The sequence below is a fragment of the Triticum urartu genome, chromosome 6A, assembly GCF_056163025.1.
Source record: "Triticum urartu cultivar PI428250 chromosome 6A, HENAU_Tu73, whole genome shotgun sequence".
NCBI classification, from domain to species: Eukaryota; Viridiplantae; Streptophyta; class Magnoliopsida; order Poales; family Poaceae; genus Triticum; species Triticum urartu.
Genome location: NC_141878.1, coordinates 602665988 through 602680725, shown reverse-complemented (window position 1 = coordinate 602680725; position 14738 = coordinate 602665988). Strand labels below are relative to the sequence as shown.

The window sequence follows — 14738 nt, the reverse complement described above, 5'->3', positions numbered from 1 at the left end:
CCCGTTTCAATAAAATGGGGCGGGGGAAACCCCTTTTGATAAAAAAATTACAATAGACCGGCCTATTCCGCGGCCTGCTGTGAATCGGTGTTGCACCTTTCTAGCTATCTCTACAGGTTTTCCTTTTTATCGGCGCTGCACCTTTCTAGCTATCGGTGCAAACAGCAGAGAAACGGTGGTTGGTAGCTGCAATCCGGCTATCCACTTGTTGGCCAAACACCGGTGAAAAGGAAAACCTGTAGAGAACGGTTTCCAATTCTGCAAGGATGTTCTCAAATCATTTTAATTTCTCCGGAATGATACATTTCCTACATCTTCAACTATTTGCGCCTCAACTCCTAAGAAAATAACTTGGACCTCAAATTATTCACCAAGCCATCTTGTGAAACACTAGCATCCTTCCAGCAGCAGCGCCGAGCCTTCGTTTGCGGCTGCAGAGCTCTCGATCACTTTCTTCTGCAACCCCGTGCCGCCCCCTAGTACTCGCCTTCACAAAGATGTACCAGGTGTGGTTCGCAGGGTTCGTTAAGCGCGTGCATGCGTGATGGTTACACTTGTCAAATGCAGATTATACAAGGATCACATCATCACTCCCAAAATAGAAAAACTAACATCACGCCTTAGTAGTTAAGCACAATTAGTAGAATCCGCGTGCATTGCCACGGGCTTTTAAAATATTTTGCTAGAGTTATACAAAGATAATGCATGATAAATTTTACATCTAGAGATAATATAACACAGGCACAATCGAACAATAATTGAAGCCCACTCACTTGCAATTATTAAGTACAAAGGTTATGTGATTGGCCTTATACGATCATGCAAGAACATATCATTTTTCATAAGGCATTCAAACTCATCGTTCGATAACAAGGCATCTCCAGTGTCCACGAACTTGGTTTTTTTGGGGGCAGACATGATTGATTCGATAAGAGTAATATATCTAGGGGTACAAACATAGTTTACTGTTATGATACAAAAATGAGCCAAATCGCTATATAAAATGAGCCAAATTAGTTCAACACAAAAAACAAAATGATAGCTTATATCTAAAATTAGTTGGTGTACAAACTACCGATCGAAAATTCTAGCACGAGTAAAATTAATTTACACAACAAGCTATAATCGGAAGTCCGTCATATAAGATAGTCGACTTTGTTCTATGTGTTTTAGGTGTAAGAGCCACATTCAAACTAATGGAAAATCCAAAAAAAAATTAATTGCAAAATACATATTATCTTGTCTTCCTCTTTGTATGATCATTACCCAAAAAAGTAATTGCTCATTGTGTTCCTCCCCTATGGTCAAATCCTGGTTCCGCCCCCGGCCACATGAAACTTTCACAAAGTTTCTTCGATGTTTCATGCATGTGTTCAAAGCATGAAAAAATTAAATACTGAAAATATATATTCAACCTCGATCTTATCTTGAAGCATCAAGCATCTTGTCAAGATAGGAGAGGGCCGACACACCCTGTTTTCTTTTTGCGCACGAGACGACTTTTTTGGCCAGACCACGACGACGACTTGGCGACGACCCACTGCTGCCACCTCCCTTCTCTTGTCATTCCACTGCTGCAGTGCTGCCTCGCCCTCGTCTCGCGGCGCACACGTCGCCGGCGTCCGAGCTCCCAGTTTACTCCGCGGCCGGATCCATCCCGCGAGGTACGGCCGAGTCCCCTCGTTCCCTGCCTCGATCTCCTCCTACGCCGGCACTGGGGACGCTGTGTAGCTTGTTTGGTGCAGCAATGGTCGGGCTCACCTTGGTGAATCCATCCTCTTTCAGGTCCAGATCGACGACGCGGGGAAGAGGAAATAATCCACTCTTCACCTTCAGTGCGCCTGGCCGACACTGTGTACCAAGCGAGCTGCCTCTGAGTTGCACGACATTTAGGTACGAGTTCAGTGGGTTCCACGGGAGCGATTTGCAGCTAGCTGTTCAGTGCAATAAACGAATCCCTCCTCTCTTTTTTTTTTCAGGTTGTCGATTGGTAGCACCTGTTTACTGTCAGTGCATTCATCTGCTTACAATAAATTCCACGAACGAGGTTGAAATGGACCAGCTTCTAGCTAAACTAGCAAAGGTGGATGTCTCAGGCGCTGTGCAATGGTGGGAGGAGTCAGCTCCGCGTCCTCGTCCTTGCTAGCCTGGTGATTCGGTACATCCTCCTTGTCGGTTCCGTCGCGCGTAGGTACCCCATCAGATCCTGGTTTAGACCCATCATCTGGCTGGCATACCTTGGCAGTGATGCCATTGCAATCTATGGGCTCGCCACCCTCTTCAACCGCCATAGGAAGCCACAAAACGATGGAGATGAAGGAATCCTGGAGCTGTTGTGGGCGCCTATCCTCCTGATACACCTCGGTGGACAGGACGGCATAACCGCCTACAACATCGAGGACAACGAGCTATGGACGCGGCACATCCTCACCTCAGTGTCTCAGGTCACCGTGGCTGTCTACGTCTTCTGGAAATCATGGCAAGGCCGCTTCGCCAAAATTCTGCTGGCTGCTGCACAAGCGCTCTTCATTCCCGGTATACTCAAATGCATCGAGAAGCCCTTGGCTCTCAACCGAGCTAGCATTAACAGCCTGGTGAGCTTGGGTGAGCCTATTCGGAGGTCAATACACACACATAAGCTTAGGATTGATCCTCTTGAAGATTTCATTGACAAGGCAACAAGTCCTATCGGGGCAAGTGAGTATCTTTTAACATCGGCCACACCGGTGGACTTTACTCCTTATAAGCTATTTGTGGACCTTGCATCTCCGTCTGTTGAAGATCGGATTAGGGTGCTACTCTCCTTCTCAACACTTGATGGCAACCATGCGTATTGTAAGCTGCAACATTGGCTCTCCAACACCTTCCTACTCCTCTACACCAAAAAGAAGGTGTTTCCCGTGGCTTCTCTCGGACAAGTTTTTTCCTTATTCGCTTCCCGAAATTACTTCGAACTTAGGGCGCAGCTAGCAAATATTTCTTTTTATTTTCTCCGTTTATTAGCTGTCTACATTCCACCCATAGCCTTCTTCCACTACAGTAACCGAGAAGTTTATAGTCAAGACGATGTCAAGATTACATATACCTTGCTATACTGTACTGCTGCATTGGAGGTTCTAGCCCCGGTCCTAACGAACATCACAAGGGACACAGAAGAATTCTGTCAAAGGTCATCAGATATGGTGTCAACAGAAGTGAAGCCTCGATATCATGATATGGTTTCCCAATACAACATTGTAGGACTCCTTGTCCGCAACAGGAAACATTCCAAGATGATGAGGGTCGTCGGAGTTTTGGGATGCGCCGACTTCCTTCAGCAACACTGGCACATGAAGTCTTGCTCCTCATCCTTCAGCATTACAAAGTTAGTGCTCCAGTATGTGAAAGATGGGTGGAAGCACCACATCAAAGATGTTTCCAGTTACAGGAAGTTCAATGACAACAGGGGCCAGTTTACTCTTGGGCATGAAGGGTGTTACGAGGACTTGGGATGGAGCTTGGACGGTGCATTCGACGAGAGTGTGCTTCTTTGGCATCTCGCCACGGATTTCTGCTACTACGACACGGTTGTATCTCGTTCTCACCACGGACTGCTGTGCACGCAAGATTCGTGTCCTCATGCTTATGCATGCCCTGCTTGGTGCAAAAGATCCGGTCATCACAAGAGGGCCATCCGGTGCAGAGAAATGTCCAACTACATGATGTATCTACTGTTTTTGAATCCTGAAATGCTAATGGCAGGCACCAGAAGAAACCTTTGCACGACCGCCTACGATGAATTGAAGGACATTGTCGAGGAAAGAGAGAAAATAGATGGCACCATCGTTGAAGGAGACGAGGAAATAGGGCTTACACAGATGATATATGCTAAAGTTGATGGTGGGGGATCTCCACCTCCGGGTTGTACCCAGCAGCAACAGGGAGGAATTGTCCGTGATGCTTGGAGCATTGCCAGAGTGTTGTCCAATCTGCCTGAAGAGAAGATGTGGGGTGTGATCGAAGGCGTTTGGGTGGAGATGTTGTGCTTCTCCGCCGCTAGATGCAGAGGATACCTGCACGCCAAGGGTCTAGGCACAGGTGTGGAGTACCTCACCTATGTCTGGCTCCTATTGTACTACATGGGGATGGAGACTTTGGCAGCCAAACTGCAGAGGGCGGATCATCATTATCACCACAACGGAGGAGAGCATGGGGATGCCCCTTCAAGTTCTCATGTCAGCACTGCCCAAGAGGAAGCAGCTGGTCCATCAAGATCTAATGGTGGTGCCACTGAAGAAGAACATGCCAAAGGTCAATCCGCCACCTGTTACCATGACAGTGATGAGATAGTGGAAGAAATGGTTTGATTCACTATGATGTTTCTGCAAGCCAATCCGACTCTGCTTTGCATTGCTCTCTTTGCTTTTGTATGTGTGCTAATACTTTTTTTATTGATTAGTGGCACTATGCGTGTTTTGTCGGTGTCGTTTCTGCTATGTAATCCCTTTCTGTTGTTGAATTCAAATAAAGAGTGTGCAATGTCTGCTGTAACATTGAGGCAGAGTTCTCAGTTCTGTACCATATGTAACACTTGCACTGTATAACAGCGAAGACTTTGAAATCTCTTCTTTACCATGAAGGCTTCCTGGCAAATATAGTAGTTTTTAGTTGTCAACGTGACAATGTGATCTACGCAGACTCGTATGACCGGGTGGGCTCACCGGAAACCCACTCTGCTCACCAGAACACAGTAGAAAAACAGAGTGAGTGGCCGCTGGCGCAAGAGACAGGCAGGTTGCAGTAGCCTCTCTCGCCAACCCTCACTTGAGATACTCACAATTGACAAGTCTAAATCTCTGTGGCTGCTCTTGGCAGGACACAATGCTTTCCTTAACTTATCTTGGAAAAATATTATGGCATTCAACCACATAATCAAATAGTAAGTTACATGTATTTTCTTTCAAATGCTACCGCTGGTACCAAGAATAACTTGTTGAAAAGTACTACTCCCTCCTTCCATCTATATAGGGCCTAATGCGTTTTTTAAAACCGCCTTTGATTATTGACAAGATTAATAGTACATGACATGCACAATGTGAAAATTATATCGTTGAAAGCTCCTTTCACACACGAATTTAGCGGTGTGCTTTGTGTAAGTTGCATGTCATATATTATTGCTTTAATATTTGGTCAAAGTTAGCCTTGAAAAACGCATTAAGCCCTATATAGATAGAAGGAGGGAGTAGTACAAATAACCAGAAGTTGCCCTCCTCGCTTAGTTCCTTTCCTTTGCATGACTCCGGTAATTATCAAAACAGAACCATTTGATCCGGCACAGTCTATGGTGTGTATTTTGTAGTTGCATCAACACACAGGCATATTCACATTACAGCCATCATCGTTGCAATTTGATCCGGCATCGTCTTGCCGCAGAGTTTTGTAAATGATGAGCTTGTCTTTGTTGTAGGAGGATCGCACTGCAGCGCACTTGATATAACCAACCAACAAGGTGAAGATGGTTATAAGGCCCGTCTAGCTTGCTTGCCTTCAACCTATCTGCATCAATGTTTAACACACATCAAAATATGACCATGCACCTGCACACATCAAGGTTTCATGGATTAATGTTTTTCATTTCCATGTATAGCATAGCTACTAACTTTGTCGTCGAAACTATGAGGACTACAGAGTAAATTGGCACGCAACTGCCAACACTAAAGTGAAATACATCAACGGAAGCAAAATTATATTAATTAGAAGCTGAATAATGAACCTACCTCTTTCGATGCACCTTCACAAGAACCCACAAAGATGCATGCAAAAGAATGCCGAAATCTTCTGCCTACTTCTTGTTGCCCTTCATACCTATGGACTCATGAAACTACTTCCTGGTCCTCCTCTACATACCCTGAATCAACTAAACAAGTTAAATGAACAGAGTGGAACAAAACATTGAGATGACACGGTTGTGCTGATTTACCTGCAGATGTGGAGTGGCTGACATTTGTGATCAAGCTGCAAGGCTCTCTCGTGTACAACACGTACCATTTCCTTGTATTGTTCTCATCAGGTGCATACGCCTTGACATGGTCGATATGACTGAACCTATCCCACTTAGGGCCAGATTGTCCCGCGGCTATGGAAGTGAGCAACGTCAGGCTGCAGCGTAGCTCAAAATGCCTTGGGTTTACATCTCGCATGTATTCAGGAAGTGTTTCCATGGCATAATCCTCCAATACGAGCCTCTGGAGCGCACAAATACCCTCCAGTACCTTCAGCTTTGGGCAAGCCTCGATCTGAAGCTTCCGCAGATTGGGAAGATTAGTGATCCTCTCCAAGTCGGGGCTTTTAGCCACTTCCAGCTCAACAACAGAAGCAAAGTTCTCTAGTGAGTTGAGGTGCTGGTTATTTTGTGCAGATATAGACTTTAAAGCCCTCGCATGTGAGGCGAGGCCAGGAGGAAGACACCTCAATCTGCAATTTTCGAGCTCAAGCACCTCCAAAAGAGGCATGGCTTGCACCTGCTCCTCCCACTCCCACTCCTCCCATTCCACCATATCAACTAAACACATCTTCTGTAATCTTGGAAACGCAGCCGTTGCTAAGTGGGGCTGTAGGAATTCAGGTCCAACACGCTTGACGGCTGGAGCGCGTCGGGTGTCAATTTCCTGCAAACATGGGAGCTGGCACAAGCCATCGGGTAGTTGGGTGCAACAAGCTAGATCATACATCAATATAATCCTCAAGCTCTTGAAGACCGCTGCTGATCTTGACGTCATCCACCTTGGGAGCCGTCGGCCAAAAAATCCATTTATATCAAGATACTCTAAGCTAGGCGAAGGGCAGAGCTCATCAAACACGCCCGCAATTTGTCGCTGTTCTTCCTCAGAGACACCCTTTTCATCTTTAATCAACCCATCATCTCCCAATATACTGCTGCAGTATAAAAACAAGTGGGTCAGATGAACTTTCTCACCAAGCTTTGCCTTTGCCGCAGACGAGGTAACGGACACATTCTCCAATCTCTGCACTCCAAGAGATCTGAGCTCAGAAAGAGGGCCTAACTCATCCAAACTACACCAAACACCATCTTTCTGCGCTGGAAACCCACGCAGATTCCTTAGATTTGTTAGAACACAGAACCCCCTTGGTATACCATTTATACTAGAGTCATGAAAGTTAAGATACCTGAGTTGCGCTAGCTTCAAAATGCTATGTGGAAGTTTCACAGATTGCTGGCATTTTACAAGGCAAATGAACTGCAGAGATTTCATATTTCCAATGTTATCTGGCAAACTTGATATATCGGATTTCTGTATGAACAAGTACCTCAGGTGCTTGAGTTTCCCCTAAGACTCAACCAATACAGCAACATCTACAGATTCTGTATGTAGAGTTTGTAGGCAGGGAAAATCAACAATCGAATCACTAGGCTTCATAGATATAGGGCCAACTAATATTAGTGTTCTCAGTGTCTTCTGTGCATGTAAGGAACTCCAGTCCAACCCATCTGATTCTGATACTTTTTTTTCCATAGACAGCCGAAGGAACTTGTGTGCACTAAGTTTACTAATGAAACCAGTATCTCCACTGTGAGCTGCTAGTGCCTCATCTCTAGCCACAAATTGAGCAAATGAGCGAACAACATCATGCATGCTGCAAACTTGCTGATCAGACCATATTGTAACTGGCTCTATAAGGTTCCTCAGAATCAGCTCCTTATAGTACTTGCTTCCTAATTCTTCCAAGTCAGCAGAGGTTCCATGAAGAAACCCTTCGCTAATCCACATACCAATACTGCCATTTTTAGACCACGCAGCACTTTTAGGGAGAAGGGAGTAGTATAGAAAGCACTGCTTGAAGGAGGTAAATCTTCATAGCTTAAATATATTGAATAGTTTAGCTCTTCGGGCATTTCAGATGCCGACCATATAGAATCATTCAGAACCATATTCCATTCATGGCGTTGTTTATCCTTCTGACACAACAGTCCTCCCATTACTTTGACAGCAAGAGGCAAACCACCACATTTTACAGCAATTTGCAATCCAATATCCTTAAGCATATCAACTTCAGGTCCATCTGTCTCACTTGAAATTACCTGCAAGCAGTTTAAACCAATAGAGATAATAAGAAGAGGTTTAACTTAAAATAAAATAAACGACTCTTCTTGGCTAGTCCCAATTTTGTTTTATTTAAAAACAAGGTAGCCAAGAAATGGAACTATTAATATACTAGACAATGAACTATTTAAATTAAATTGTCAGGTCAATAGATCAGCAAGTGGGGATTCGCTGTCAACCAAGGTACTGAAATTAAATTGCCAGATCGGCCACACACTCTGCACCTCGTGTCATTGAATCCTCTCGTTACAACAGGGAACAGCCCAGGCCCCCGCTCCCTAGGGTTTCCCCGCCGCCGCCGCCGGCTCCCCCGCGCGGAGCCGCCGCGGCGGCGGCCGGAGCCCGCCGGAGCCGCCAGCCCCCTCCTCCCCCCGTTCCCCTTCTCCTCCCCCCACCCCCTCCTCGCCCCCGTACCCCTGCGCCGCCTCCCCGAGCGAGGCGGCCGGGGGCTCTGCCTCCACGCGCCTCCAGCTCCTCCCCGTGCGCAGCCCTCCTCCCGCCGCCGTCAGCCTGCGCCGCCGGCCCTCGGCCGCGTGATGCTGGCGGCGGCGGGCTTGCCCTTCCCCGCGCGTGGTCCTCCCCTGCTCGGGCGGTGATGGCCGGCGACGGTGCGCTTCGGCTGGTGGCGGTCCGGCGTCCTGGTGTGGAGGCCGGCGGTGCTCGCCTTGGTGATGCTGCCTCTTGGCGGCGGGGTGGTCCGGTGGTGCTGGCCGGCCGGGGGCGCGTCCCTGGCCCAGATCTGGGCCCGTAGAGTTCCTCCTGGGTCCTTGCGGGTCGGCTCCGCGCGACCGCGACGCTCTCTGTATGGGGAGGCTGGGGAGCGGCTTGGACTGGGTCAGCGACGCCGGCGGCGTACTAGCTGCTGCGCGGAGGCGGGAGCTGTCCGGGCCTTTGAGGGCCCGGCCGGGCCTGTGGGGCCACGGGCCCGGTAGGCTCCTGCCATGGCGTCCGGTCGGCTACCGTCGTGGACGGTGGAGGTGGGGCCCTCCCGTATGCCAATGGTGTTGTTACCCTAGTCCCGGCTCCTCTTCTCCGCTGTGCAGACCATCTTCGCGGTGCTGTGGTGAGACAGCGTGGGAAGCTCCGTGTTCGTGTTGGCGCAGGGTGGTGGTCGGTCTGGTGGCGAGCTCCGGAGTGCCTGAGGTAGAGGCTGGGATCGGGAGAAATCTTTGTTGGCTTGGCCAACACCGACGCGGTGGCGCCTGAGGGTGCCGCCGGACCTTCCTGGAGGGCGTCGGGGCTACCCTTCCTCTCTCCTCGCCGTGTACCGGGGGAAGCCCTTGGCAGCAGCGTCGTCATCGTCGCGTCCCTTCTTGGAGGTGTTGTTGGGTACCGGCACTTCGGAGTCTCGGAGCTTGGTGGGTGATCTCCAGTGGACGCAGCGGTCACGAGGCTTCGTCGCTTTTGTCGATCCGCCATTATCGGCATTTGTTTCTTTCCTTTTTCTCTTTCCTTTCTTTTTGGGCGTGTTTGTGCTGCTTTCACCCCAGCCCCTATCGTCGGTTGTATCGGTTGGTTGCTTTGTAATACAAAGCGGGGGGAAACCCTTTTTCGTAAAATCAAATTGCTAAGCGTTGTGGGAGTGAAGCTGTTCACTCTCATCAAGCTAGATTTGATTAAAACATTGTGCCATTGTGTGTGTGCGCGCACGTCTGTCTTATAGTAACTTTAGTGAAAAATACACAGGAGTATGCCCTATTATTATTATTATTATTATTATTATTATTATTATTATTATTATTATTATTATTATTATTATTATTATCTCATGTCCAAATAAGGAGCTAAGCAGCTAGCTCGTGATTATTGAAGATGCATCGAGTTTAACAACAAACCTGTTTCCTAAGCAATGACCAGGCATCTTCATCATCTAATTTGTCGATGTGGTGGTAGGGGAGCACAGCTTTCACCCCACGGGCAACTCTTGTATCTCTAGTAGTGACGAGGACTCGGCTACCTCGGGCCACATCATTAAGGGGTGTTTCAAGCACATCACCCCATGCTTCATGGCTCCACACGTCATCCATCACCAGGAATATCTTCTTCCCTGTCAAGGCATCACTAAGGATTGGCCAAAGCACTGCCAACACTTTTTCACTACGGTGCTTTCCCCCGGCAAGAGTGATGGCTGTCCTAAGAAGCTCAACCTTGTCGAAGTCTTGGTTGACACTCAACCATATCTTCTTGTCGAAATTGGCATTTATGGCTTCATCGTTGAAGACCTCCCGAGCGAGGGTCGTCTTGCCGATCCCACCAACACCCACAATGGCAAAAACCATGACTCTGTTGTTGTCTGCGTTGCTGGTTTCCGCCTCAGGTCTTCTCACCATGATTTCTACCAGTGCCCTTGTGTCTTCTTCGATCTTCTCCCCGACCACACCTGACCGGTCGAGCTCCCACGATGTCTCGCGACTGGTAGATAATCGAGAGGAACGCACCTTGCTGCTAGAGTCCTCGTACGAAGCAAGGTCGAAGCCGAAGGCAGCGCTTCGCTCCTTGATGGCGTCGAGCTTCTGGTTGAGCGCCCTGATGCGGGTGCCGATTTCGTGGGCGAAGAGGGGGTTCCGCAAGCAGAAGAGCAACGGGTTGCAGCACCCCATGCGTGATGCTGCATGGTGATCCATGGCCTTGAGCTGGCAGATGTCGAGGATGTCGGTGGCGTCGTACATGGCGCGCTTGAGCTCGGTCACCCAGCCCTGCACGCTGGTGTCGGTGATGCGTTTCCTCCCGGCGTCGGCCAGGAACTTCTTGAGGTCCCCAAGCTTGGCGCCCATCTTGTCGATCTGGCCGGTGACGCCGAGCAGCATCCCCACCTCGTCCTCCACCACCTGCTTGAGCATGTCAGCGACATAGGACGCGAAGGCAACGAGTACAATGGCCATGGTTTGTGTTTCTTGTTCTCAGGCTCAGGCTATAGATTGGTTAATCAACAATGTGTGTGCGTGTGTGTACTTAGGTTGGTTAGGTGGGGGTACTTAGCTTGGGCTCCTTGGCAAGAAAGCCATTATTCCGCTTCTTTTCCTTTAGGTGGGGGGAAGAGCAGCTGGTTCCTTCCTTGAGTGGCCGGCAAAGCAAAGCAATGGCGGCCATGCCACGGCACCGACAAGCAGCAGCGGCAGCTTCGGCCGTCCGCCAGGGAGATTTTGGGGGTGGATTTTCTTCCGGCGAATCGGCGGTGTAGAGTGGCCGGCAGGGCAGGCGGATCTGAAGAAAACCTGGCCAGATGGGCCGGCCCGGCACGCCAGCTACACGGGCCGTGCCGTGCCGCGAGCCCCAGCCCAGGCACGCCACCACTGATAACACGGGCCAGTCCATCAGCACGTTAGGCACTGTAGACACGTTAAGCCCGTTAGGCACTGCACGCCCAAATACCTTGAAAAATGCAGAAAAAGTAGAAAAAAGAAAGAGAAACAATGCAAGAAAATAAAAAATGAGGCAAAGTGCCATGTGGGATAAATCATGGATGCTATTTACAATAGCAGTTTTAATTAATTAACATGTGGATATATGATTATTTTCTTGCATGGCAGCGACAACGTGAGCTTTGGTACGAGTCGCCGTGAAGCAATCGCCACCCAGGCCGAAGCTCCAACGTAAAGCAACTGCCAAATAAAGATCGTGACACTACCTTTAGTGTTTCCACTTTTTTCATGTTATTTAGTTATATACATTGTCATTTTGGATTAAATTTACGTGTATAATTGATTGCAGGTTTTTAAGCCATATATAGTACAATGAAACAACTTCAGTTATAGGCTATACCTGATGGCGAGCTATGCCAAATAGCGGCCGTAGCAAGGATGGTGGTACAAAATGTCATAGCTTAGCTTTCAAACTCCCAAAAAGCTATAGCTTGAAACTTAAATTCTCGCAGAACATAAAGTTTCCTATATATATGATGCCATTTAGGGATCCGTGTGCCATGGGAAGTAATTAAGGCTAGGAAGGTAAACATGAGGCAATAGAATAAGTTTTTAGTTTAATTGCATGATAAAATCAATGTTGGGTCATATCCTGGAAATAAGCAATTACTTGGGTCAACAAAACTTAAGAAAAGTCACGTCAAAAATTTGAAGTGGTACTTATTTTTAGTACCCTGATAAGTGCCACACGTCAGTTACGAACACATGGCAACTCCAAACATTTTTTATGGCATGTTTAGTGACGCGAGGATGCCAACTTTCGTGTTTTCGTTTAATTTTGACAGAAACTTGTTGTGTGCCACTGGAATTTGCCATCCTTCTATGACTGGAATTTCCCATAGAATTTGTTATAAGGATCCTTTGTGTTCACACTATTAAAAATTTTCATGATTTTTTAGAAAATTTAGAAGTATTCAAAAATCCTTCATAATCTGAAAACTATTTGGGAAATGTTCAACTCTCACGGATTCCAAAATGTTCGTGATTTAAAAAAATGTTCGTGTATTCAAACAATGTTCACAATCTTATAAATGGTTAATGATTTTTTCAGAAAATGTTCTATTTTTTAAGAGTGTTAAAACAGTATATCTTTCCATATGTAGCTATGATCTCGAAAACGAGTAACAACTTTTGCATGCCAGAGTTATCGTACCTGTGATATGCTTTTGGAAAGTTTCATCTTATATGTTTTGTAGCTCATGCGTTGCTTCCTTTTAATGAGCATGGATCTGTTACAATAGGATGAAGCAAGATATGAGATTGTGTGATGTAAATGTTGATATATATCACAGGCTCACAACTTTGGGCTTTTGAGCAATCCAGGAAGGTAAACCCGGAACATAAGAACTTGATTGATGTATCTATAGTATCAAACTCAATGCGACCATAGCACCAATTTCCTTCTGCCAATTTATTTTCATTCCCATCTAAAAAAATATTATTATTATTATTATGCATGTTTAGAGCTCAATTCAATTTAGCTCACCAACGGATACCTACATGTTTTGGCATTTTGGTGAGAAGTAGCTTAATTTGCCTCTCCTTTTGTTTTCTTCAGAATTTGATGGTGAAAATGTTGTTGGCACTCTATTTGTTTTTTGCTACATTCTTAGTTGTAATTCTTGATCGACAACGAAAGAGTTAACAAAATTGAAATTTAGTTCTCAATTCCTTTTAGTTCATTTAAAGATCCTTATTCCCAAGTCAATGGTGGTCCAACTGCACCCTTAAACAATAGAGTTTGGAAGCCTATGTTATATAACTTTCAACCATTTAAAATAAATATAGAAAAGAACAAGCTATGCTTATATATGGCATTTAGCAATAGCCAATGTTTATCCGCCGCATTTAAAAGAAGAAATCTTTAGCTACAACAGTAAAACTAACCCAATCTTTAGCTACAACATTTAAAGCTTCCATATCTTTAGCTACAACATTTAATACTAGACATGACATTTAAGACTTCCCTATCTTTAGCTACAACCTTTTATACACTAGGTAATAAAGTCATTAGCTATGTTTGGCGATGAAAAATACAAAATTTTGGATAACCCATTCGATTAGTGTTTGTTAATGATGAGTAATTACAATACTAGTTACAATTCTGCTATATATATGGACCTGAGCAAGTAATGGATACATATCAAAACCCAGTGAATTGCTCACAGAATGGGGAAGCATATCAAGCACAATGCCCAACTTTTCATCTTACTTTCCATGGTTCTTCTAAGTTGCCTGGTTTCTTCACCCGTCCAAGGTAATGAACAATTATAAATAATTATTTCATGAAATTTCAATAGTCGTCCTTTTGTTTAAAGTTCATTTTGTCAACCTTGAGTACTCACCCCTTGTAAAGATCTGGAGTGGTTTTGTACATAGGCGTTTATCTGCATGTTCATATGCAAAATGAAATTACCTTCATGTCGAGATGATATAAGTTTATTTCATTTTTCACTTCAGGACAAAGCATTGACGACAAGGGGAGTAGCACAACGGCTATACGGCCTAATGATGCCCCCGACTGTGTGAGAGAGACGAAGTTGAAGTGGCCACGGAAACGACAGTACTGCTGCAACTATTTTGCATATACTGGTCCATGCTACGATGACTATATTGTATGCAGAGCCCATTGCCCATGATTCAACACATTTCCCATGAATAGTTTTCATGTAATAAGGAAGATATAATATGCAATAAGTTTTCCTATCAATATTACTTTTCTAATTTCTTAAGTGAATAAAGATATGACTTCCTAAATTATTATGGTGCTTGTACTTATCCATATCAACTGTTTTTTCAAGAAATATATTTTTTGTGCAACGGAGACACACTGCTCGCACTTCAGTACAACGTAGCAAGGGGTGGCCAGGATGGTGGTCCATTGACCACCCTAGAATTTTTCCACTGGCTCACTTGGGTGTACTTCAGCCCAAGAAAGCCCAGAATAGGATTATTTTTGCAAGATAAATATTAAATTTATCTGTCTTGGCATTTTAAGTGCGGGTGTGCCAGTATACAACTGTATACAAATTAAATTACTGTAAATATGCAGAAATAGAAAACCCAGATTGTTGAGAATCTATTTATTTCTATTTCACATGTATTTTACATATTGTGCCTGAATATACATCTGACGAAGACGATTGCAAAGGCTCTTGATTCCTGGAACATCGGAAGAATGACAGTTAATTATACCTGCTAGTTCAGGAGTACG

General features: G+C 45.8%; 2 protein-coding genes and 1 long non-coding RNA gene across 3 annotated transcripts; 2 read left to right on the top strand and 1 right to left on the bottom strand.

Moving 5' to 3' along the window:
• Positions 1-2104: 2104 nt before the first annotated feature.
• Positions 2105-4618, top strand: LOC125513162 (uncharacterized). The gene has a single exon (XM_087529301.1). It carries the CDS (start codon positions 3180-3182, stop codon positions 4344-4346), a length of 1167 nt encoding a protein of 388 aa, XP_087385427.1. The 5' UTR covers positions 2105-3179; the 3' UTR covers positions 4347-4618.
• A 780-nt stretch (positions 4619-5398) lies between these two features.
• Positions 5399-11158, bottom strand: LOC125515657 (putative disease resistance protein RGA3). Its single transcript, XM_087529300.1, is given in 5 exon segments — positions 5399-5576; positions 5757-5887; positions 5960-7843; positions 7846-8080; positions 9938-11158. Coding segments are annotated over 4 exon segments (3201 nt in total). The 5' UTR covers positions 10985-11158; the 3' UTR covers positions 5399-5576; positions 5757-5852.
• A 2501-nt stretch (positions 11159-13659) lies between these two features.
• LOC147967161 (uncharacterized) lies at positions 13660-14344 on the top strand. Its single transcript, XR_015607901.1, has 2 exons — positions 13660-13781; positions 13985-14344. It is a non-coding gene; the product is annotated as an uncharacterized LOC147967161 (long non-coding RNA).
• The last annotated feature ends 394 nt before the right edge of the window (positions 14345-14738 follow it).